Raw genomic sequence first — 24,574 nt, forward strand, 5'->3', positions numbered from 1 at the left:
GAGACAGAGAGAGAAAGCTATGGAGTCCTGCAAAGTCTCCCACCACTGGCTTTTCCCATGGGTCAACAGCCCTTCAAAGGAAAAGGTTTCACCACACCTTTACTAGATTTTTTAAAAATTCCCAAATTATCAGGGAACCATTCATTTCTTTTAATATACTTAGAAAAACTGTAGGTAGTAAACATCATCTTAGGAAAAAGAGAGAGAGAGAAGACAGTTGTATCATGAGGGCAACTGTGGGTATAATGGTTAAAATGCTGGGTTTTGATACAAAGAAACCAGCGCTGCTATCTGATATAACACATAAAATCATCAAATGAGTTTTAATACATCTTAATGTATTTAATACATCGTAAATCTATATATATTTGCATTTTACTGAAAAAAGAGTTCTGAAGAAATAAATATTCTTTGTTTTCTAGTTGTTAAATATGCTGCAGCAGGCATCATCTTAGAAGAGGCATTCTTTCCTGTTTGAGAGTGAAGTGAGTGCCTCTTTTCACTGTATACCAAGCTTAGAAAAAATGTCCAACCCTAAGTCAAGTAAAAAAAAAAAACCAGAGCAATATCCCCCACCCCACAGAATGTTTCTGTCAGAAACCCCACGATTTTTTTAAAAAGATGAACTAAAATTCATGTACCACATTGCTGGCTTTTAGTTATTTGTTTTATGTATAATTATCCTGCGAATGACACTGATGATTTAAATGATGTTAAATAGTTAATAAAAATAAAGCTATCCTAGTTCCTGCAAATGACAAAATTCCATAGATGATCAAGAGAAATACGTACACCTTTAATAATTCTGGCCCTTCCATTATGGTTTCATTGTGCTGAACCTTATGCCATTTCCAAAGTCATTGTAAGTTTACGTCGGTTGAAATATATGAAGCTCCCCCATACTGAGCTGACTGGCAGTGGTTCTTTAGCAGTCTCAGAGAGACCCTGAAAGAGGGATCATTGCGCTATGGCCCTAGTTAATTTGAGCGCAACAACACTACCTTGAAAATACCCTAGTTAGTGCTTAGGATCCTATTCCTCTCTATATTTCCATTGCAAGGGTAAACCAAAATGAGAGGTCCTAATATGGACCCAAACTGGAGCCAAATCGTGTCAACTACACCATATAAAAGGTTGCATGAATTGACCATATACTGCTCCATACTATCCTACTAAGCACTGAAGTAGCAGTCTTAAAGGATGCTTCACTTACGTAATCCAAAGAGATTGGTGGTATCTCCAATTTACATTCTCATTATAATCTTAACTAAGAATAAAATACACAAAAGGTAGAAAAGTTGTTATGTAAGTTTAACGTGCAATATTCTTTTAAGAAGCTGCTTATTAAGTGACCAGGGTTGTTGTTTTTCTTATCAATATACTACAATAAACTTTCTCAGAAGCTCATAGGAGTCCATCTATGAGAAGATCAGTAATTGTGGGCAAGTGTCCTTGAAAGTCAAAGTTTGTTGTATGCTCAGTTTACATGCAGCTCATTATAGAGTCTGCTTGAACTAAGGGCGTATCCTGAAATACTCTGAAAAGTCTTCTACAAGTGAGTTGTGTCACAGACAACTTGATGTTAAAAAAAGGGCGGTTGTTTTTTTTTTAAAAAAAGGTAACATCGTTTTCAAGTTTGCTAATCGATGTTAAGCTGGATACAATGTGCATGCAAGCATGCACAACGTCTGGGAAAAATGTCTGAGTTTACAGATAGACAATTGAAGCTTCTTGGCTCTAGTTAAGATGTATATCAAGAGTAAGAGGGACAAAATATAATAATTCTTTAAAGAATAGGACATTTGCATAGACATTGATAAGAGAAGATGACATACTGTTTGCTGAATCCTACCAGGCTGAGCATCTGACAAGTCTGGGAAGGTGAGGCAGTAGATGGAAAGTTTATAACTAACGAAGTAAATACATGAGAGTCAAAATCCATTTTTTAAGAACTCAAAACACCTACAAGGAGGTTCTAAATCCAAATGACTTGCTCAAATAAAACAGCAGTGTTAAAAAAAAAAATAGAGATCATACATGCATTAATACAAGCCTATTTGGGAGTCTCTCCAGGTGAATTCAAAACATTTACCTCTTTATGGGTAAAAGGGATTTGAGCATTTAAAAAAAGTACGGATTTCCAGGACAAATCAGCACAGACCATTTGGCTTCAGGCAGGAAATTGTACCATTTAATAAATATCAAAATTCCATTCAGGTCCAGTGGAATTAAGAGATGACATTTGCTGTCAAAATAAAGAGACAAGCTCTCTAAATGTAATCCTCAGGTACACCAACATTTTCTATAATTTCTTATGGGCTTTGCAACATGGTAAAATTGAGAACATAAAAGTCGAAGAGACTAAACACCACTCTTTCTCCCACTTCAAACCACTCTTTTTCCCACTTCAACTAGAAAGCAGATATTTATGTGCTGTTTTGGCCATCCTTGGGTTAGAGAAAGAGGAAGGGGGGGAGAGGGAAGGGGAGAGAGAGCAACTTAGCCTCAATTAATCATGACCACGATTATAGAATAACTTCAGAGTATAAGATTACTAGAAAAACTGAAGGAATTATATGAAGTTTCCTCTATAATGAAGAGACGAGCTGTCTTGGTTCATCTGATCCAAATGCAGTATTTTCCATGTTGTAAAACTCATGCATTAGTAAACAAGCAGCGTTATTGTAAGAGTCTGGGAAGATTACTTACCTAAGTTGTGTCGCTTTGCCTTTGCGTGCTCGTGAATGTGTTTCTTTGTAAAACAGCCAAAGAAGACACAGTACAGGCAAGAATGAAGTCTGTTCAGATGGGCACCACACATATGACAGATGCACGACTTTGCCTGAAATATAAGGAGAATATTCATTACATGCAGCAAATACAGTATGATATAAATTAATCCATCCTCCAGCTAGGTTTGTGAATTCTAACATAGGTAGGAGACATTTATTTCTGCTTTCCAATATTGAAACAAGGCAGGCTGAGAGCTAGAACTGAATTTTCTACTCAACAAGGAAGCAGAGGTAACAGCTCTTCATGTTTGCCCACTGATACACGCATTTCCAAACCTATACATCTATTGATCTACCCTTATATATGGTGATACAGGGACAAATTCAAACAGGTACTGATCAGTTGAGTTAACCATCATAAAGTACAATGACGCCAGTTACATGGCTGCTTTGCTAGCTGGTCTGCTCTTTTTACTCAGCAGCCAATCTGAAAGAGATTACAGATATATTCCCCTGTCTAGTGTTAATGTATAAAAGAGAAATACTGCCCACAGCATCAAGATGAAAACCAGTTCGGTCTTATTTATCTTAGAAAGCTAGACAAACATGCCGAAGGTTGTGTTATATGTGTAGTCTTCCGTTAATAAGCTATGGGCTTTCTATGCTCTGCCAGAATGCCAAATTCATTTGAAATACCTCCAGTTATTACAATTAATCCAAACCCTTGAGTAAATGTGAATTTAGATACACACAAAAAGGCAAAAGTACCTCTCTCTATAAACATAGCGTCATTTGTGAAATCTTAGCCTAAAAACCAATACAGAATATTATATCTTTATTATCAGGGACACATACAGAGGAACAATTTCCATGGCAATCAACAATGCTGACCTAGAAACCGAACAGAATGATATTTTTATGTCAACGTACTCATTTAAATACTGCAGTTACAAGCAGGAAACAAACAGCAAGGTAGAGATTAAGATCTGAATCTTGCAAATTTGCTTTTGAATGTTTTTGAGGATGATCATTAAGGAAGCATTGGATGTACTATTTACTGCAAGATTCTCTTGGTTGCAGCTAAAACACTCTGGTCTCGCTACAGAAAATAGCATTGACTTTAGAATAAAGTCTGTCTCAGACTAAATTTTTATGATAAGGCACAAGGAAAGGTAAGACAGAGTTTCTGTACATTGGAATATGGTATTTTTAAAAAACACAAACCCCACTTACATGCTGGACATATGGTCTTATTTATTTTCAGGCCAGTGAAATGTCAATAATGATGAAGTTTTTGTGGAGGGGAAAAATGGAGGTTTACAGGAACACATTAAACACACACACACATGCAGTTTGCCTGTGGAGGCGGGGTCTCTGCTTTCAGGGTAAAGCGTGCTTTTTACCACACTGCAACACTGTCCAAGGGTAGGAGTTGTTTTTACTTCTCCATAAGTGAATGGCTATCACAGAGGAGGGCCAGGATCTCTTCTCGATCCTCCCAGAGTGCAGGACACGGAATAACGGGCTCAAGTTAAAGGAAGCCAGATTCCGGCTGGACATCAGGAAAAACTTCCTGACTGTTAGAGCAGTGCGACGGTGGAATCAGTTACCTAGGGAGGTTGTGGGCTCTCCCACACTAGAGGCATTCAAGAGGCAGCTGGACAACCATCTGTCAGGGATGCTTTAGGGTGGATTCCTGCATTGAGCAGGGGGTTGGACTAGATGGCCTTGTAGGACCCTTCCAACTCTGCTATTCTATGATTCTATGATACATATGGAGACATAATTGGGAGTGGAGGTTAAATGTATCCCCCTGTATTTGTGACCCACAAGTCTGAGGTGAATCAAATTAGCCTCCTCTGTCACGTCACAGCCTGTTTAGTTAGCCCAACAGAACAGAGATGGTCCCCATCCGTGTGTGAACCTTCCCCAGGTTCCATATCTTGGTTTAATGCTAGAATGCTGGGAACCAGGTTTATTTTAAAAAATAATCTGTTATTTTCTTATGTATATCTAATCTACTGAAAAGATTTTTCATGAGTTGGTTACCAAAAGCCTGAACAGGACTACATACTATACCTGTTCTGATAATTAAAAAAACCTCCTAAAACCAAAGCTTAACACTGATTTATTACTAGAAATAGAATGATTTCTATGCTAGAATCCTAAAACACATTTAAGCTAAAAGGACAACTGAAAACAGGGTAGTCACCCAAAACATTACAAGTTTGTTCACTTGCTCATCTTCCAATGTCATATATGCCATCTTATGTCAGCAGTGTCCCTTAGCATTCTACATAGAGCAAACAGGCTATTTCCTCACACACATTTACTATGTTGTAAAAATATGTATCACGCAAACACAAAGATACCGGGAAAATAATGGCAGGGGGAGCTGAGTAAGAATATTTCTAAACTGCAATATAGATTCCCAATACTTAAAGCTCACCCAATTGTGCAATTCTATGCAAGTTGAGCAAAACCAGAGCATCTGAATGCAGAATGCAACGTTCTTCCACAGAATACCATTTTTCAACTAATGGGAGGGGAGGGAGGGAGAGCAAGATTCTGGTTTTTATGGCTTGAAAAAAGCACGAGCAACATCTGGCATCCCTCAGAAGCCAGGACAGAATGGGATGCAGAAGATTTCCAGTGGTGTGTTTTCACTGCCCTGCATGGCTCCTTGCCTGTCCCTATGAATAGTAAAAGCAGAATTATGCAAGCATGCTTAAAATTTGCATAATTTATTCCACCAGAAATCAGCTTTTCTGGGTGTAGAATTTTTTTAAGAGTGTGGAATACATGAAGTACCACTAATATGTGAATTAAAGTGCTAGAAAAGTTTGGGAATAATAACAAAAGAAAGAAGAACAGGAAAAGTTAACATATAACAGAAGAGCATTATCCTACAGAGGATGCTAGCTGTGTGCATGTATGGTTTCAATGTATACTAGCAGAAGAATCCAGCACTTCTTGACAAGACTGGAATTAGCAATATCTTTGTTGTGTGGTGAAGATACTGAAAAATAGATAGATGGACCTATATACTTATCTTAGATATGACTTGCTACATTTGCCAAGATTAGACCTTCTCTTAAGAGGGTTTTCCATTTCTGTATTGAACTTCAGTTCTACAGCACTAAGCGTTTCTAAAAATGTACCAAAAGATACACAAGGAAAACACAGTTCATGCCTATGTGCCTAGCACTAAATACAACTGCTAAAATACAGGCACAGAGTGGGGTAAGCTAAAGAGAAGTGGGAGATTAATTATTTGAAATACATGTTTTCATCAACACAAATGCACCAGATTTACCTCAGAGGAGCAATCAGTCATCTTCAACAGAGGCTCAAATTTCACAATTAGCTCTCAATGATGGAAAATTTTCTCCAGTGCATTAGGAACTGCAAACACTTTGTTTTAAAGGCTCAATAAACTATTCCTCTAGGAATGACATGGTTTGAGAACCCCTGACATTGTGTGAACATATATTTAAACAATGCCTGAATAGCTGCAACTCTGTGTACTTCAGAGGAAACTCCCCTTTCTTCACAAGACAAGAGAAAGATGGAAAATTGTTTCAGATTACAAATCCCTCTGCTTTCAGAAGATTGTTCAATACACACACACATATCTATATGTGTGTATGTGTGCTGATTTTATCCTTTTCCTGCAATGCACCACTGCAGTAGCCAATTTCACATGAGAAAAAAATGATTGCCAATACCGCAGTAGTGTGTTCTAAGATAGAGTATAAAAATCTATTACTTTACCTCATCATTCCCCTGTGTCAGCAAATCGTGAAAATGTTTTTAAACATCCTATTAGGTAATGCATTGATCTAATCTTCAGGGACACGTGACTTGAGAAGTAATGCAGCAGACACACTAAGCAGCCTTGCCTACCTGACACGGTGCAGGGTGTTTTATTCAGTGGTGCCCATGATGCCAAGATGTTATTTGAAAGGCAGGATCACACACTGAATGAAAATTTTATTATACCTAAGGACAGGGCGGTGGGGGGGGGGGCAGAGACAGAGAGAGAGAAGGTGTGCTCTTGGGAAACCTGCCATGCTACTTTGAAGGAAATACTCAAAGCAGCATTTTTTCCAGCAAAAGAAACTTAAGGGGAAAGCAGATCAAAGTAGAAACTCACTGTATCTTATTTAGGCAAGCAGAGATTTCAGTTCTGTTTTGTTTAAGCACTGTAATCTGTCCATTGGAAATGTGAACTTAATTAGCCCACATCAAAGTCAGTGCAATTCTGCAAGCAAGAAAGATAGCTGCAATACAGATTCTCTACAAAATGATTTATTTATGGAACACCAAAAAAAAAAAAAAAATAGAAGAATGTCAACTCTCTCCCTATATGTTTCTTAAAAAACGAAAAGAGGCCATCCTGTGCCATGTTGGTTGGACTAAGGTCTGGGTCACTAGCATTTATAAGAAATAGTGTCCCAATTTTCCAGTCTTTAAATAGTGTTAAAAACGTCACACAATGCTGACTGTCTGTCTGTCTGTGTGTGTGTGTTTGTAGACAGAGACAGAGTGATTAGCACAACTTCACTGCTATTATTGTGGGGAAAAGAAAAATATTGGCTCAATTGACATACATAACTGTTTATATTGCTGCAATATGAGTGAGCTAAAGAATGTCTACTTGGAAAGCTTTAAAAAGGTATCAGAAAAAAATCATGGAGTATAAGGTTACCAATAGCTACTAGTCATGATGGCTACATTGCCTCCATTATCAGAGGCAATTATCTGTATACCAATTGCTGGGGTATTGACCAGGACAGTGATTTTACACCCATATCCTGCTTGTGGATTCCCATAGGCACCCAGTTGGCCATTGCAAGAACCGAATGCTGGACTGAATAGGCCTCTGGGCTGATCTAGCAGAGATCTTATTTACAACATTTATATACCACTCCACGTCTAAACAGATTTCAGAGTGGTGAACAATAAAAGTTTTTTTTAAAAAAACACTACCTTAAACATTTGTTATTTTTAAAAACAGAATACCAGTAAAAACAACAACAACACACATGGCTGGTCAGTTAAAGAAGGCTTCCAGAAATAAAGATGCTTTCAGAAGGTGTCAAAAACATTACGTTGGTGACTATCTGAACTCCAGAGGCAGGGAATTCCACACTGAAGGCTCTTCTCCTGGAAAACTCCAATTGAAGCACGCCATTGAATGACTTCAGTGAACAGGCAGGTTGATATGGGAAAAGACACTTTCTCGGGTATCCTGGTCCTAAGTTGTTTACCAAAACCTTAAACCTGCCCCGGTAGCAAATAGGCAGCCAGTGTAGTTCTCTCAGTAAATGAATTGCATGTTGAAAAGTTCTTTTTGTGTGCTTGTTTGTAGGATGCACCCTCAGCTGTACAAACTAGAGGCCAATTATTTCCATCCTGGACAATTTAACCCTATGAAAAACTTCTGAAGGAGTGCCTACAAATGTGTGGCTATGAGTATGGTACTTATACCATCCATAAGAGCAACAATTTCCCCTAGTATTAGATAATTATCCAAATTAAGTTAGCTACTCAAAAGAAAAATAGTCAACAGAAAATCATTCCAGCTAGATATATGACGATGATGAAATACTGGTGTCTTTTTCCAAATTAAAGGGCCACACTACTACCTTTCATGCACTGGATTTCTAATTCCATGAGAAAATTCAAACTGTGGCAAACATTTCAGTCAATACAATAAAGGCTAAATATTTTTACGTTTAGCATCCCACTGGTATTATCTCCACATTTTCTCTTCTACTCGACAGTGATTATATAATGCCACCCCCAGAAATTAGTAGATTATAGTGTTTTCATTTATGGACATTGTGCATTAAATTACAAAGCATAGCTTAGTTAACACAAAACAAAAATACGAACTCCCTAACTACCAGCTGGGATTAATAGCTAAAAAGAATTCTAAGCAAAATATATTTCTATAAAAGCCTTTCCCAACCTGGTAACCTACAATCCCCAACATCCCCCACCCAGCTATGTTGGTTGGGAGCTGTAGTCCAAGACATCTGGAGGGCACCATGTCAGGGAAAGGCTGTTCTACATCAGCAAGATTATACCAGGACTGGCCCTACTAGTGGGCAGACTGAGACAGCAGTTCGAGCATCAGATTTTGGGTGTCACGAAAGGGCAGCAAACAGTTATTTATGTTTATTTTATTTTTACTACCAGTGATGGGTTGCCAGGGGAGGTGGCAGAGGTGCTTGTGGGATTTTTCTGTCATGTGCCAAAATAACTTGCCTGGCTTTGGATATTATGCACCTTAACTTGGGTGGGTGGGGTGCCATTTGTTGCTTTGCCTCAGGCAACAAAATGTATTGGGCCAGCCCTAGATTACATACATGTGGAAAGATGCCTGCCCACATATCCTAACCTGTTCCAAACTGAGTGGACACCAGTTGCTGGGAGACTTGGTTGGAAGGTGCTGTTGCACCATGTCCTGTTTGTTCATCCCTGGCCGATGGCTGGTTGGCCACTGGGTGAATAGAGTGCTGGACTAGATGGACCCTTGGTCTGATCCAGCATGGCAATTCTTATGTTCTTACTTTTAAAAGAACCCACAACCAGTTTTAACTTTTGTAAACTGCCCAGAAAGCTTCGGCTATGGGGCGGTATAAGAAGAAGAAGAAGGAGGAGGAGGAGGAGGAGGAGGAGGAGGAGGAGGAGGAGGCGGAGGAGGAAGAATACTATGCAAAGATCTGAGAGCTCTCTCTCTACTACAGGAGACCACAAAAAGCCAGCTTCTAATTCTGAGACAACCTTCTCCAACTTGGTGCACTCCAGATGTGTTGGACTACTTCTTCCATACAATCACCAGATTGGGAAAGGCTGTTTTAAGCATTGTATGCGTAAAACATTGCTGTTTCTTTGTGAGCTATTTGATTCCTTGAAGATTTTAATGCTACTTCAGTTAGGGGAAGGCAATTAAAACGTCACGCTGCACTGATGGAAGTAAAAGCCAAGACATCCTCAGAAACATACAGCCTATTAGATGACAAGAGGAAGAGCAACAAACACACTGAATTTTTCTATCTCTTCCAAAGCCATTTTAAGGCCTCTTTAGAAACAATTTCAGGTGCCACGACTGATCACTGATAGTAAATTCACCCTGTAAAACCAAGCTAAATTTCATTTAAAATGGTTGATGAAAGCTATTGCACTGTTTTGGCATCAGAAAGTTTAGTCTAAATGTGTGCCTATTTTATATTATGAACAGCATCATGTTTAGACCCTCTCTAGGGGACCCATTCACATTATTTTCTAAAAGACATTTCAACCCAGCAGGGCCAAGAGAATGGCCCAAGAGCACCTTATGCTGCAAAACTACTGAAACGAAGCAGATGTCAAGCCAATTAATACCTCGGATGAGAGACTCCTAGAACCCCCATATAAAAGTAGGCTATACATCATTAGTCATTTCGATTTGGTTCAACTCTCAGGGTCTCATACACCAATCCCACCTTTCCACACTGGAATAAAGTAACAAGTGTTCAGGCTGTAGTTGTGTTCTCAATATTTTCCTGGATAGAATGGCTCAGAAACATAATCCACACAATATTTTCTCCCAGCAGTGAAAGGGTCAAGAGGAGAGAGATGTGCTTGCACTAGAGAAGAGAGATTTTTCACTGGAAATTAACAAATTAGCAAGCTTAAATGTTTTACTTTTACTACTTTCCCAATATGCCTGTGCCCACTGGTACAGATACTATTTTATTTGTCAGATTTGTATCTCACCCATTCTCCAAGGAGTTCAGGACATTTTATCTTCATAACCATCCTATGTGGAAAATAATGCTGAAACACAGTAGCTGGCTTGGTCTCACCTAATGAGCTTCACACAGAGGGAGGATCTGTTCAACTGAGGCCAATTATAACACTGAATCCCACCCAAACACAGACACAATAAGCTGTCAATCCAAAGGCAAGAGAAGTGTATGGAGGGGAAGGTCATGGCAAGAGGACTTTGTGATATTCTTCTCTAAAGGAAGGGGATGGATGCCTGGCTTAGAACTCTTCTCTTGAAATTAGTTACTAACCATGGCTCTATCCAGTACATCATACTGGTCCTTTCAATCATTTCAGATTAGTCTTACAAGTTTAACTAAATTAAAATGTGATTAAGTTCCAGAGATAGAAAACATGCAGTATAATATGCTTAACTCATATCACATTTTATCCAGTTGCATAAGGCAGTCTCCCTAAACACCGTTGAGGATAAAAAAAATGTGTGCTTCAAATGGAATTACTAAGGGACATTTCAATACCTCTGCTGAAGTTAGCATACTGATAATTATTGCTCTTAAGTGTGTCATCTCAGCACAGCCTTCTGGCATTACCTTTTGTATACAAACCACTACTAACAAAAAATTGTAGACTGATCTCTAATGTAGCATTCACTCACCTGTAAGGGGCGGGATAAGTTGAAAAAAACAATTTTCCCCTCCTTGAAAAATGCTTTTTAGAAGTACACCGTGACATTTCTAGAAAGAAAGCTGCTGTTCTTTGATAAAAAACAAAACCAAACCAGAAATACCACCAAGGCTGTTTTGCACAGATCTTATTGAGCTTGGTTAGGGCTAGGCAAAGTGAAAAGCAAGACTGAGAGGAAGACAGTCCATAGTCAACAAGAAGCAGTGATAGCAGACCAAGCTGCTCAGACCAGCAAGCAAGCCTGCCCTGGAAGTCTTTATAGGGATCAGAGAACCAGCTGACCTCCTCTTGCCTTTTGATGCGAAGAAGCTTCCTAACTATTATATGGCTGGTTTGCTACACTTCCCTCTTTGGGCCAAAGCAGAGGTACAGATCTCTACTTTTTACCCTTCAGATTACCAGTTCAAGGCCCACTGAAGGCCCTATTTATTTATAATACTTTTATACTGCTTAATATTAAAATCCTTAAGTAGTTCACACAGTCCTTATACCATTCCAAGGAATGCCTTCATTTGTTTATTAGTCTCTGTAAAAAAAGAAAAAAGCTTATGCTACAGACCAATAAGAATCTACATTTTTAATTCAGGTTTTATAACAGACTCTGAAACTGGAACTCACATTAAAAAAAACAATAGTAAGGAGATGAAAAAACAAAGATACCTAGAGATCTGAAATGGAGAATATTGCTTGATTAAAGAACTTTTATTAATAATTAGGAAGGTATTATCAAAAGAAACCCAAGTCTGAGGCTATTTAAGGAGTGAAGGAGTAGTGACAGGAGGAAACTATGGCCACACCTACCCTCTCTTCTAAGAGTGTTTGCCCCTTCCAAATGAAACCATACTGGATCGGTGTTGGGAGCACTCCCCTCCTCCCAAGTGGAGTGTCTCTAAACCATGCCTGCTTTTATTAATTATGTTTCTCTGCTGTAGAAAGGGAGAGGACAATACAGAAGGCATGGGTGAACAGCGACTTCAAAAAGATGCCGTGGTGCAGTAGTAGTGGTTTCACCAATGTACATTTGGAGAATGAGGTAAACAGGCCTCTTTCTCATGTTAGCCAGAAGAATGGAAAAATGGAGCAGGCACCAACTTTCCAGTGGAAAAAAGAGCTGTCAGCTAGCAATGGACAGCCCAAACATGTGTCCAGTTGCACAGTTCATTGCAGACACCTGCTGGCAGTTCACATTAGTGGCTTGCTATGACCTGGCAGCTCAGTAGCCAGAGTCCTGGGCTTCAGGCTTTCAAGTAAAAGTTCTCCAAACTTGCTTTAGGTTACCTTCCTTCTTTGATAATTAAGGAACAACAGATTCTGGAACCTAGAGTTGGCTCACATCTGGCTGGGGGCCTTCTACATATGGTAGAGCAGCATGCATTCACATCATGTTACCCTGCATTCAAGGTTAACATGTTATTCACATTATCCTTCCTCTCTCAAAAAGGGGAAGGGAAACTGCATGTACCTCATACTTGCATAGGGTGGTGGTGATGCACACCTGCCTTCTGTATTACTCACTAGACATTATTCAGGTAGTGTTGTTTAAATTGATACTGTAGTTTTTATATTTTTGATGGTTTTAAATTTTGTATACTTTTTAATGTTCACTGTTTTTAACTTTTGTAAACCGTCCAGAGAGCTTCGGCTATGGGGCGGTATATAAATTTAATTAATAAATAAACTATCCCTCAAAAGATACTCACAGAGAAGCATTACGTCATGTGCCATATTTATTTGGGAAATACTATTTGCCTCAATAGCCAGCTACCAGAGATGCACCATTTGTGATGGCTGTAGGTCTACATTTACAGTGCTCAGGAACAGTCAAGAATACATCCTGAGAGTGTGTTATGTTCACAGTCTGAGACAGTTTTACCCTTAAAGATGGGAAGAGGGGGAGACAATATGCTTGGCAGAATTAGCCAATAAGCGCTGGTGCAATCTCACGTGACTTCCTACTGATTCTTTTAGACAAGAATGTCAGGACCCAGTTACTGTCACAACTGTACACAAAGGAGACGAATGAATTTGGATCCTATCTGACATTGCTATCAGGCATGACTGGGCCCACTACAACATATTGCTACCCAATATTGATGTTTGTAGGAACTGCTCTTTATTATAGTTTCCGGCTTCTGCATAAAAACATGGGCAGACCTTACTTCACAATCCTTTTTTAACCCTCATAGTTACATAGGCAAGTTTGAAAATATAAAAGGAGTGGGATGGTGACTACAAGGTTGAGGATTGAGCAACTGCCATTTTGAAGACGCAACCCCTGTTTGGGGGTTGTTGTGGTGTGCAAACCAGGTGAGCATGGGTTATGTGAGGGTTAAACCTTTTTCTGGCTTGGGGGAGAGACAAGTTGGAGTTCCTGATTTGCATGTAACATTAACCAAACCATGAACAGAAAGTCTACGGATTGATTACCTGCTCCCATTTGCAGGTGGAGTGATTGAGCTTGTTCATAGTAACTCAATTTATTTAAAAAGTGTGATATGCAACCTAACCCAAATATATTATAGTATAACTTTGTGTTTATACAAATCTTTCCCATAAAAGCGCAAGAATCAAGAAGAAACAATCCTGTGTCTGGATCTCACAGAACACAAGTTGTAACCATTCAATCTTAAATATAAAATTTAGAATTCTCATTTTTTTACCATTTCAATTATTTCATATTTGCATGCAAAACAGCTCAAAATAAATAACCAATTAATCAATTACAGTGAATACTTTGCTACTAAGCAGAATTTTTTCTTATGGGATCTGATACATCTAACACACAATACTTGTTCACCTTCTAAAATCTGTAACATTAGGCAGCCTTACAAATCTATGCCTTATATTAGGAAGTATATTGTGAACCGCCAGACAGTTTCAGCTATTGAGCAGCATAAAAATGTTAGATTTTTAAAAAAAATTCAGCGTTCATACGCTTACAAATGCACAGATATTTCAGATTAAAAAATACAAATGGTGGAAGTGAAAGACAGTATTTAAAACCCAATATTTACTACACAAGTGGCATTAATTTTGTATCCCTAAGCTATTACAAATTTCAAACAAACAAGAAAACTTCAAACAATAAGAAAAAAGATTAACACTTATAGCCCTGACATAATGAGTAATTTGGACAAAAGGGTGAATGAAAATAGATTTAAGAAACATTTTCATTTAAATCAATTTTTTAAATTATAAATCAGATTGATTTTTTAAAATGCTACAATTTTTAAAAAAATGGTAAATACTAATTTTCTTCTAAAGAATAACTGCATTAATATTAAATTGTCCCTACATTTCTATACCACTTCATAGCCAAAGCTCTCTGGGCTGTTTAAAAAGATTAAAAACCACTGAAAATACTTTATGCAAACTGTAAAATCAATTTACATTAAAAAAAAAAACATATGAACAGAGCACAAATAGAGACAACATATAACAACTAAACTGTAATTAATCAAAAACAGATGAAAAAGCTCCTGGTCTCCACCTCATCACCACGCTGGGGTAGTGGATGTGGGAACACAAAAGCCAGAGACTTGCTTCAGCTTGTTCATGCCATGATAAAAGATGGGTCATCATGATCTCCAAACTGTTCTTAAGGCTGCAACACAACTAAGATACAGTAACTAGCCCTTAACGCAAGGCACAAACACTGATCTTTCAAACAAGCTTTTACACAATACTACAGTTACCTTAAGTTGTTGATGTAGACGTGAGTTCTTGTTTAGAACTTAAAAAAGCAATAAAGACTGATCTATTCCGGCAGGCCTATCCAGTGAAATTTTAGAATGTTTTTAGGATGTTTTAAAGATGTTTTAGTCATGTGTGGTATGTTTTTAATTAGTTTTTAATGTATATTTTATATCATGTTTTATACTTTGAATGGTTTTAGTTTTTGTGAACTGCCCAGGGAGCTTCAGTTATTGGGCGGTATAAAAATGCAATAAATAAAAAAAAATATCTACATTCACACACATTTCAGCCAACGTATTTAATGTTTCTGCATTGAAACATTCTGGCATAACAATTAGTGTGTGTTTTTTAACTATCTAGGGAAGCCAATGGTAAAGACATTCAGAAGAAAAAAAATATCTTTCCATCAATATAGAGTAGCAATGGAGTGGCTGTTTTTAAGTAGTTTCGAGATTCCCTTTGTCTTTGGGAACAAAACTGAAAAGTTATATTTGTCAAATGCTCACATCCAGGTCTTATATATTCCACAGCCTTGAAGAACACCTTTTTAGAAAACAAAACAAAAACACCAGCCGTGTTTATACATACAGCGATTCACATTTTTGTGTCAGGTACAATCCCTAACAGCCTTCTATTATAGAAAAGACAACAGCAGAGTTCAGTTTGGCACACCTTATGGCTGTGGAAGCACAAAGCAACAAGAATAGTAGCATGAAGATTTACAGAATGACTTTGCCATGTGGCACAGAACCAGCACTTCTGGCTTGTCTGTACTTCACTGCCCTGAACAAGGCAGAGGCTAAAAGTGTTGGTTATTGTCAATGCGTGGCCGCGCACCAGCTACCCTCGACTGGCAGTCAGTCTACTGGGTGTCATTGCCAGCTTGCAAAGTGTCCAGCAGCCCTTAGGCTGTTCTCTTCTACAAGAGTGACATTGCTAGGGTAGAGGAAACGCCAGCAATGGCTGCTTCAAAGCTAGAATGCAACACATGCTAATATCATTTAATGAAATGAAAGTGGTTCCACTAATAACCACGACTGTTTCATCCAGAATGGTGATGGCATGAAAAGAGGCTTGAGCAAGATAAAAAGCAAACATAGGCTTGTTGGTATTTTCCAGTTAAATCCAAAGAGCAACAAGGCCTTTACATATTCTGCACATCTGCATGGAAACTAAGAAAAAGAATCTAAACCATGCTTAGACAGACCATTCTTGTTCAAGAACACCTTCTCCTAAATTCTAAAAGAAAGAATGTCATAATTCAAAGCTGCTCAGTTTTTTGGACTAAAACAAAAATGATCCTTGGGAGAGAAAAACTGTTTTTTCCTTCCCAAAATGTCCTGGATCTTTTCCCAAGCCTTCACATCTTTTGTTTGTACGACATGACAAGCTACGGCAAACTGGGTGCCCCCAAACACCGCTATGATACGACAGCCCCCATGGGTAAATTAAGCCATGTTGGGTTGTCATGTCATGCGAATCAGATCAAAATGTTCGAGTTCAGATAGCATGCTAACAACCTATGAATGGGGTGTTTGTAGGTTGCTGCAAATCAGAAGTAGTGCATGTGCTTACCTGGAAATTGTTGGTCAATTAACCCACAATTTGCTACCAAAAGCCACCATTACATGCAAACAATGCCATTGGGTTGTACTTCCAAGTAGGTATGTATAGGAATTTCACTATAAGTTAAGAAGTCAGCAAAGAAACCAATGGAACTCTGAAACAAACTCACTGTAGTGGTCTATGGAACTTTATTTCTATAAACAGGTAGGCACACACATGGACATTCTTATATTTTATGCCACAGTACCTCCTCCTTTCAATCAAGGTAAGGAATTCAACTATAACCTCATGCCACAAAAAAGTTAAGGAAAACGTTACACAAGGCCCAAGGGAGAATATACGACTCCAGTGTGGTAAACCAGCAGTTCAGTCAGCCATTCTGGTAACACGACTCCAATCTACAAGTAGTGAATCAGGTATTCTAGATGCAAAGTCTTGCTGCACTGACCAGACCATACAACGTAGCTCATGTCACACAGAACAATGAAGAGGTAAGTTGGATGAATCTGTCTTTTTCAGCACCACATTAATACAATGTGGAAGATGCCAAGGGAAGAGCAAAGGGCTTGATTAAAAGGTTTACAGAATGTTGGACACATGAGAAAAGGAGAAGAAACCGATTAGGTCCAGTCACAAAAGAAAGCAGCTTGAGATGATGGAAGGCAGAGGGAAAAGAGAGAAGAGACATGAAATGTAATCTTCAAGGCTGCCATGAAGATCAATACGTTTGTCCCTACGGTCAGTAGCACCAAAGAGTGTGCAGAAACATAGATTTAATGTAAGTTATTATAACTGCTTACAGGGCAATGTAACAGGTTGCCTAGCAATCTCCTCCGCTGAAGATATTTTAAGTAGCAACTAGATAAACATTGGGGATGAAATAGAAATGTTGAAATACAAAGGACTGAATTAGGGAAACCTTCAAGTTCCTCAAAGTCATAAGGATAGTCTTTATTTCTCAACTTTTTATGCTAAAGCTATTACCACCAACGTATTAGGCTACTTTGTAAATACATGACTGAATATCCACAATTATGTGGAATTTAGAAGTAATATTGCTTTCATAAATATCTGCAAAAACAGGCTCAGGGAGAAAAATTGCTACAAAATCCCTCTGAACACTATATGAGTAGAGGCGCCCTTTTTACCTAGCTTAGCCTTCTCCAACCTGGTGCTCTCCAACGGTTTTGGACTATAACTCCCAAGATCTCTGACCATTGGCCATGAGGGCTGGGGCAGATGAAAGTTTAAGTCCAAAACATCTAGAGAGCCAGGTTGGGGGAGGCTGATCTAGCTCTTCACCAGGACATACATGCAAGAAGATCTTTCTGAATGCTACAGCCAATAGTTCAACTTCAAACAATATGCAACATATGAAGCAAATCAAGAGAGGGAGAACTTTCTTCCATACCTAATACAGCAAGTGCATGTTGCAATATGTCACACACAAAAAGCATAGCAGTCTTGTCTTTTATCCATTGTGTAGGATAACCAACCTAATGAATCTTCATGATGAGAAAAGGGCATTGGAACTCTGGATCATGGAAGAAAGCTTTAGGAGTACAGCAACCTAATCTTTACAAACTTCCACAACAAAGTCATATTTGATACTTCACTTAGAATTCTCTAATGAATGTTGCTTATTTAAAATATTTATATCACTCCTTTCCACCCATTAGGTTCCATAAGGTGGCTTAACTATAACATAAACACAATACAGTTAAAAACACAACATTGCAAATAATATTAGAAAACCCAGTAGTATAAGAGAATGCATAGGAAATAAATTATTATCCCCAAAGCCCTCTGAAGTACTAGTCTCCCTTAAGCTGCATTCTACAGTACTTCTTGGCTACTGTAGAATGAAAGCAGTATCACTTGGAAAGGAATTCAGCAATTTAGGTGCCAACACTGAGAATGTTATGTCACACATCAGACAACTGATGTATTCAGAGCAGGGTCTCAGAAGATGCCAAGAATGAACAGGTAAGTTTATATGACTGATATGTACTACAAAAAACTAAACTGCAAAACCTGTACTAAATGTCTAAACATACCATCACTTGAAGGAAACCCAGCCTCAAAAACAGAAAACATTTTTATATAGTCCCAACTGAAAGAAGTGCAATTCCAGCTTGGTCACACTCAAATGTCCTGAACAGAAGTACCAACTACTCATAAGATAAATAGTTTCCAGATGCCCCATCTCAGCCTCCATATATCCATCTTACATCTGGGAATCACTTTCCAAAACTGAACTGACTTCACTGGTGATACGCAAGAGTGATTGACAGAGATACATTAATTTCCAACTCTATTAAGCACAAGCAAGGCAGTCAGAGAACAAAACAATATCCACAAAGAAAGAGAAGAACAGAAAGAGAATATTGATTAATAGTTATCATTTATCTACAAAATAGTCTATATAAACTCAGGAAGTAAAATTGGTTACAAGCTGGTGACTGCCTTTTAATAAGACTGGATATTTATGAATTAATACAGGACAGAGCAAAGGGTAACAGCCCAATGAGCAGCTACACATTACTCAAGTCACCTTCAAAATTGTTAGAAGCAAACCAATTCACATTTATTTGTATGTGGAAATAGATAAAATAGATGCCTAAACTGAAGCATGAATTGGCATTTTGAAATAATGAATCATAGGGCCTTACTTTTTTAGCTGTAGACCTGAATGTCATTTGATCAATTAGACAGGTTATGCCATATGTATCTTTCAATTCCCATATCCCCATTTGCTGTTACAGCAGATTGCTGCAGATGTATTGGCGCTATTATACGTTGATGTGATTGTAACCAATCTCAACTGAGTAATATCACAGACCAATTGTGGCAAAATACAGAGCACTAATCATGGAGCTTACTAATGCTAAGCTTATCCTATGAATCAGTCACTTATATTCAGAATCCTCATGTCAGGAAGTTTAGCCCTACCTAAATTTGTGATCACTGCAACTATGCTCGCAGACACAGACTTTAAAAAGAAGTGCATTTCCACAATTTGGGGAAGTCCAGAAGGTGCATTTCCACAATGGTATTTTTGCTTATTCTTTGCTGGATGACAAGAACATAGCTCTGAGAACCAAGGCAGCTGAAATGTGCACAACCTTCCTTAATTATGAGCAACTACCCATTTCTACATCTACCAACCTACCCTACTCAGCTTGTAAAGTATCTCACACTAGCCAGAACTCTCCCAAAAGTGGGAGGGAGAAAGGAGGATAAAAATCCAAGTTGGACAGAACTATTTCAGGTATGTCCATTGGCTTCTGCATGGTTAACATTTTTTTTAAAAAAAAATCTTTCTTTGAACAGTAGATCATTATGCTATGCAGGGATGACCAAGTTTTGTATTCTTGGGGGCCACTCTATTTTCCAGACTGCAGTCCAATAACCAGTAAGCCACACAACCTGACCTCTCCCCACCCTATGGAGTACAGGCATTTCCGCTCTGGCAGAGCACCATAAATAAAATTCTAAAGTGGAATGCCAGCATGAAAGTATGGAATCTGAAAATCATTTCCTTTCCCTTACAAATTGGCTATGAGCAAACAGTCTTTACTTCATTTTGATAAAAAAAAAGTTGGAAGACCCACCGGGGATCAAATCAAACCATTTTGCCAGACAAATCTGGCCGTATGTTGCCAGCAAAGAATACAAGTTGAAGTCTACCCTGCCTAGGCATGTGAAATGAGTTACATGATTACCCAGGTCCTGACCATTCTTTCTTATCGCTCATATTTCTCTCTTCAACTTACCTCTCCACCACTGACCCCTCAGCCTCCTTCCTTTCAAGGGCTCCTGAGATGCAACCTGCCTATCCTCACTTACCCCCATACAACAAACTATGGGTGTCCACAATTTTTTGTACATTTAATTATTGAGGCACAGCGAGTCCTCAGCACCAGGTCTACCAAATGGGTAGTGGGGAGGGGTAGACCTGATCTCTCATAAAGTTGTATACTAAGTCCACTTTCCTCAATAGGTAGAACTAGTGTCCATCCCCAGACAGACCTGGAATCTGAATGACATCTTTTCACTTACAGCTAGAACCCACAGTTCTTTCCTTGGTTCCCTTTACACCGCCCAGCCCTTAATTGCACTGCTGCTACAATCTGCTTCATAGCCCCCCACTACATTCCCCTGAAAGAAAGAAAAAAGGTCAATAGCCTTGATTAAACACTGTGCTACAGTGCAGGATTATACACTGCTGCAATTCCCCCTCCCCGAGCCAAAGTATAACATTGGGCTACTTTGCAGGGCTGGTGTAACCTGCTCTATATTAGCCACAGCCCCTCCCCACTTCAATATGGGTGGAATAATTATACACTTTTATCTGCATCTGCAGGTAATTTTTAAAATATTTATTAACTCAGGAAAAGAAGCATGGAATAAGACCAAGTCAGAAAAATCATGAACCCCTTCCTTTTCTTTTGGGGTACATGCAGTTCTGCCCAATCACAACTACATTAAAAACCCAGATTTCTGAATTGTTTCCCTAAATGGCAGCAACAACTTCACCACCAGAGGGGGGGAAAAGTAGCTTGAAGAATAACCAGCAAGTTCCTTTCCCAGGGAATCATTGTCATGACTTCATTCATTGGCTAAAAATGTCAGGCAGGAACAGGGTAGTTTCTCACAAACCCACTATGCAGAATAGTGCCTACACATTTTGCCTCTTATCACAGGCTCTACAAGGGTTAGAAATTTTCTTTTCTTTTTAATTTAAGCTAGGAATCCAGGAATTATGCCTCATGTAGGGAGAACTGCCTCCCCACCCCAACAGCAGACGCCCACGACACCATCACATCTAAACAATCAGTTCCCCCAAAGTCATATCAATAAATAATGTATGACCATACCTGCATCCCTGGCAGGCAAGACTTCCATAGAGGCATTATGTTAATTGTACATCTGAATACACAAGCCACTGAAGGAGGAAGCTATCATTTATATATTGATATTTAAAAGGAGCAGTATTACATGCAATTAGGAAGTGGAACAGATGATCAAGGCTCAAATTAGAATGGTGTCCATTAAAGTAATCTGCTCCGCCAAATGTTGGTATTACCAACATGGTTCTTTTTCCCAATGTGACTCTCTCTCTCCCCCCCACCCATCTTTCTTTGAAAAAAAATAAACATCCTGGAAGGAGATCAGCCTTCAGGAAATGTTCACAGTAATAACTGCACAATGAAACTATATCTCTAGACTCTAATGTGGATAATTACGGAACACAACAACTTAGTGCTTTAAGTGTTCCTCTCCGGGGCCCCTCTCAACAATTGACAGACAAATTCTCACATCTGTAGAGTGAAGCATTCTCTTTTGTTTCTTAAAAGAAGTACAAGTGGCAACTACCAGGGTTTAACTCCATTTGCAGTAGGAACTGAAAAGATTTAACAGAAACTCTGGAAGAACAGCAAACAATCTGTCTGTTGGTTTGCACTCTTTTGTCCAGCATCCCTGAACACTGGCTATGCTGGATGGCCAGATGGGAGATGATTCCAAAATATCTGGAGGGATTGGGGAAGGTCACCCTAGGGCATGACACCCACAAGTGGTGATAAATAAGGCATGAAGCACATTTCAAGTCAGACTTTTGCAGGCCTAAGCTTTCAGCAATAACAAGATGCTAATTTCCCTTTAATTGCTAAAATAATAATGTCAAGTATGAAAAAAAGCCTTAAGTAAAAGCTGGAGAAAATCAACCTGTTCCGTTCCTATAATGCACGGGTGTTGAACCTCTCTTAGCCCATGGCCAAATTCAAAAACAGAGGGGTTCTGATGTGGCCACCACAGGGTATAGAGGTGGAAGTGATGAGAGTACACAAGTGAAATCTAAAGGAGAATCACTGATGAGTGGAAATAAATCACCATGCATGTTTGGAGGCCACAACTAAAGATCAGTGAGTAACTAGTGTCCTGGACCCAAAATATTGCAGTATGTCCACATGCCTCTTATTCCTAAATGAAGCGCCAGCCCAGCTAGGAGCAAGAAGACCTTCCTCAAGTCTTTGCTGCTAGATGTGTATGATGCAACTTTTTTAAGGGTATGATGCCACCTCCATAAAGCTTTTTGAGAGTGGTCAGACATTCTGTCAGATAACAGGTGATTAACTGGCATCTGGGTCCTTCCCCTGCCCCCAACCCCCATTAGCTACAGAGGTATAAGAAGTCAGATTAGCTTACTTTTCAGTGCTGAATATACAAAGCCCAAGGTAACAATTCCCAACCCTCGGACTTGTTTCTTCATATTATAAAGGGCACCGTCAGATCTGCCATAACCTGGAGGACCCAAATCCACCACTATTCTAGAAGGAAACATATAAGTCCTGGAAGCTATAAGCAGATTGGACAAATTAACTCAACTTGCTCATTCCTGCTTTGCTTCCAGTCAGTTCTATTTACATCACTCTTCTGATAGCACAGTAGTTCAAAAAATGTCTTTGGAATCCTTGAAATTTGATGCATCAACATCAACCTGAGCTGCAAAATACTCCATCATCACAGTCCATATTGGAAACTTCATTTATGCCAATGGTAATACTTTTGAGGATCCATACTATCTTATCAACCTCTTAAAATTAAATTTGCATGATAAATCATGCCTCACTTTCTTTCTAGTAAATTCAAAAACCATCTGATACCTACCATTCCTTGGCTAAAAATGCAGTTTCCCCCTTCCCAAAACATTACTACTTACACTTATGATAAAACTGATCCTGTTGGTTTCCTGTTCACATTTTTAACGCTTTATTACTGGACAAGAAAGCCAAATTCAATATTAAACCAATGTGCTCTACCAAGAAAGCATGTATAAGAGGTGCCTCGTGCACTTTAAAGCAGGTATGGATTTTCACCACTGCCCCAGAGGACAAAGAAGACCAAGAGAGGAAGCAGATCCACTTCTTCCACTTCAGGGAGGAATAGGAATTAAAATGCTAGAGAGCACAGAATATTCCCCTATCTTCCCCAACCAGCTGAACCTGACTGTACAGCAACAGTGAAAACCACTTATCACCAAGTGAAGAGAAAACAGGGCAACATGGAAATAGCTGGAGGCTAGATAGGAAGGTAGAGAGTACTGTGAGGAACAAGTATATGCTTGTATATTATGCACAGAATGGATCCGCAGTGATGATGGTAAGGGAATACTCTTGGGCAAGAATAGGTGAAGAGCAAGACAGCAAAATTCATGATTCAAGCCATCGCTGCAATCCCTTCTGCTGGACAATCCACCCCCTCTAATCTGAACTACTAAAATACACATGCTGGAAACCATTCACCTAACTCAACCATGGTTCCTATCTTCACTAACTATAAAAATATCCACAACGAACAAAACGAGTTCACCACAAGCAATGTCAGTTTAGAGTCTTGTGTTCTTTATAGAAAGAAGCGATCAGGACAGACAATCCTTTCTGCTTAAGTCATAGTTCAGCTATAGTTCTTGCATGTTTCTCTTTATGAAAATTGAGAAACTCCTGAGTTATTCCGATCAAGCCACAAATCAATCCAACACTGAATATGGCAAATTTCCTTAAGATTTTCGTTTTGTGCATTTCCATTTTTTGGTTCAAAAAAGGCTTGCACTCAATTCCTGGGTCCTGTGCATATACCCCCATGGTTATCTTCAGTTAAAACTCAAAGCTCCATTCAATACATAAATTCAGTAACAAAATTACTTCTATAATATGCACTGCAGAGCACACTAAGTCTGAAGCAGGAGTTAATGAGTACTGTATGAGTCACCATTGACAAAGCCTCAGAGGAACAAGCAACCACTGGGAAAGTGTAGATGTTATACTGGATGAATACAGTGGTAACTATACTATGATAGGAGTCATAGGACAGCAGCACCCCATCTTTCTTTGGGGCTAACACAAAAGCTATACCAAAAATAAAGATTCAGAAAAGATAGTATATAGGTACCACAAACACAATGATCCCATTTGCACATAATGGCTAACTATGGGTCAACAACTTAAGAACATCCCATTTCAGGGTTTTTATTGTCACGCTCAAGGCTGGAATTCTGGGTTGTTTAGGGGTTAAACAACCAAGAATTAACCCAGCAGTCACCCATTTGTTGT

At 38.9% G+C, this 24,574-nt stretch overlaps 1 protein-coding gene across 2 annotated transcripts in view; it reads right to left on the bottom strand.

Annotated features, from left to right (window-relative positions):
• USP22 (ubiquitin specific peptidase 22) overlaps nt 1-24,574 on the bottom strand; it is a 93,192-nt gene that overhangs the window by 63,942 nt on the left and 4,676 nt on the right. Inside the window, exon 2 of one of the 2 annotated variants that reach the window (XM_063143048.1) lies at nt 2,710-2,842. In XM_063143048.1, coding sequence (XP_062999118.1) covers nt 2,710-2,842 — 133 coding nt within the window. Of the gene's footprint in view, nt 1-1,835; nt 1,902-2,709; nt 2,843-24,574 lie in introns of those variants that run through there. The other variant, XM_063143049.1, reaches the window with a different exon arrangement.

The sequence above is a fragment of the Elgaria multicarinata genome, chromosome 17, assembly GCF_023053635.1.
Source record: "Elgaria multicarinata webbii isolate HBS135686 ecotype San Diego chromosome 17, rElgMul1.1.pri, whole genome shotgun sequence".
Taxonomy (NCBI): domain Eukaryota; kingdom Metazoa; phylum Chordata; class Lepidosauria; order Squamata; family Anguidae; genus Elgaria; species Elgaria multicarinata.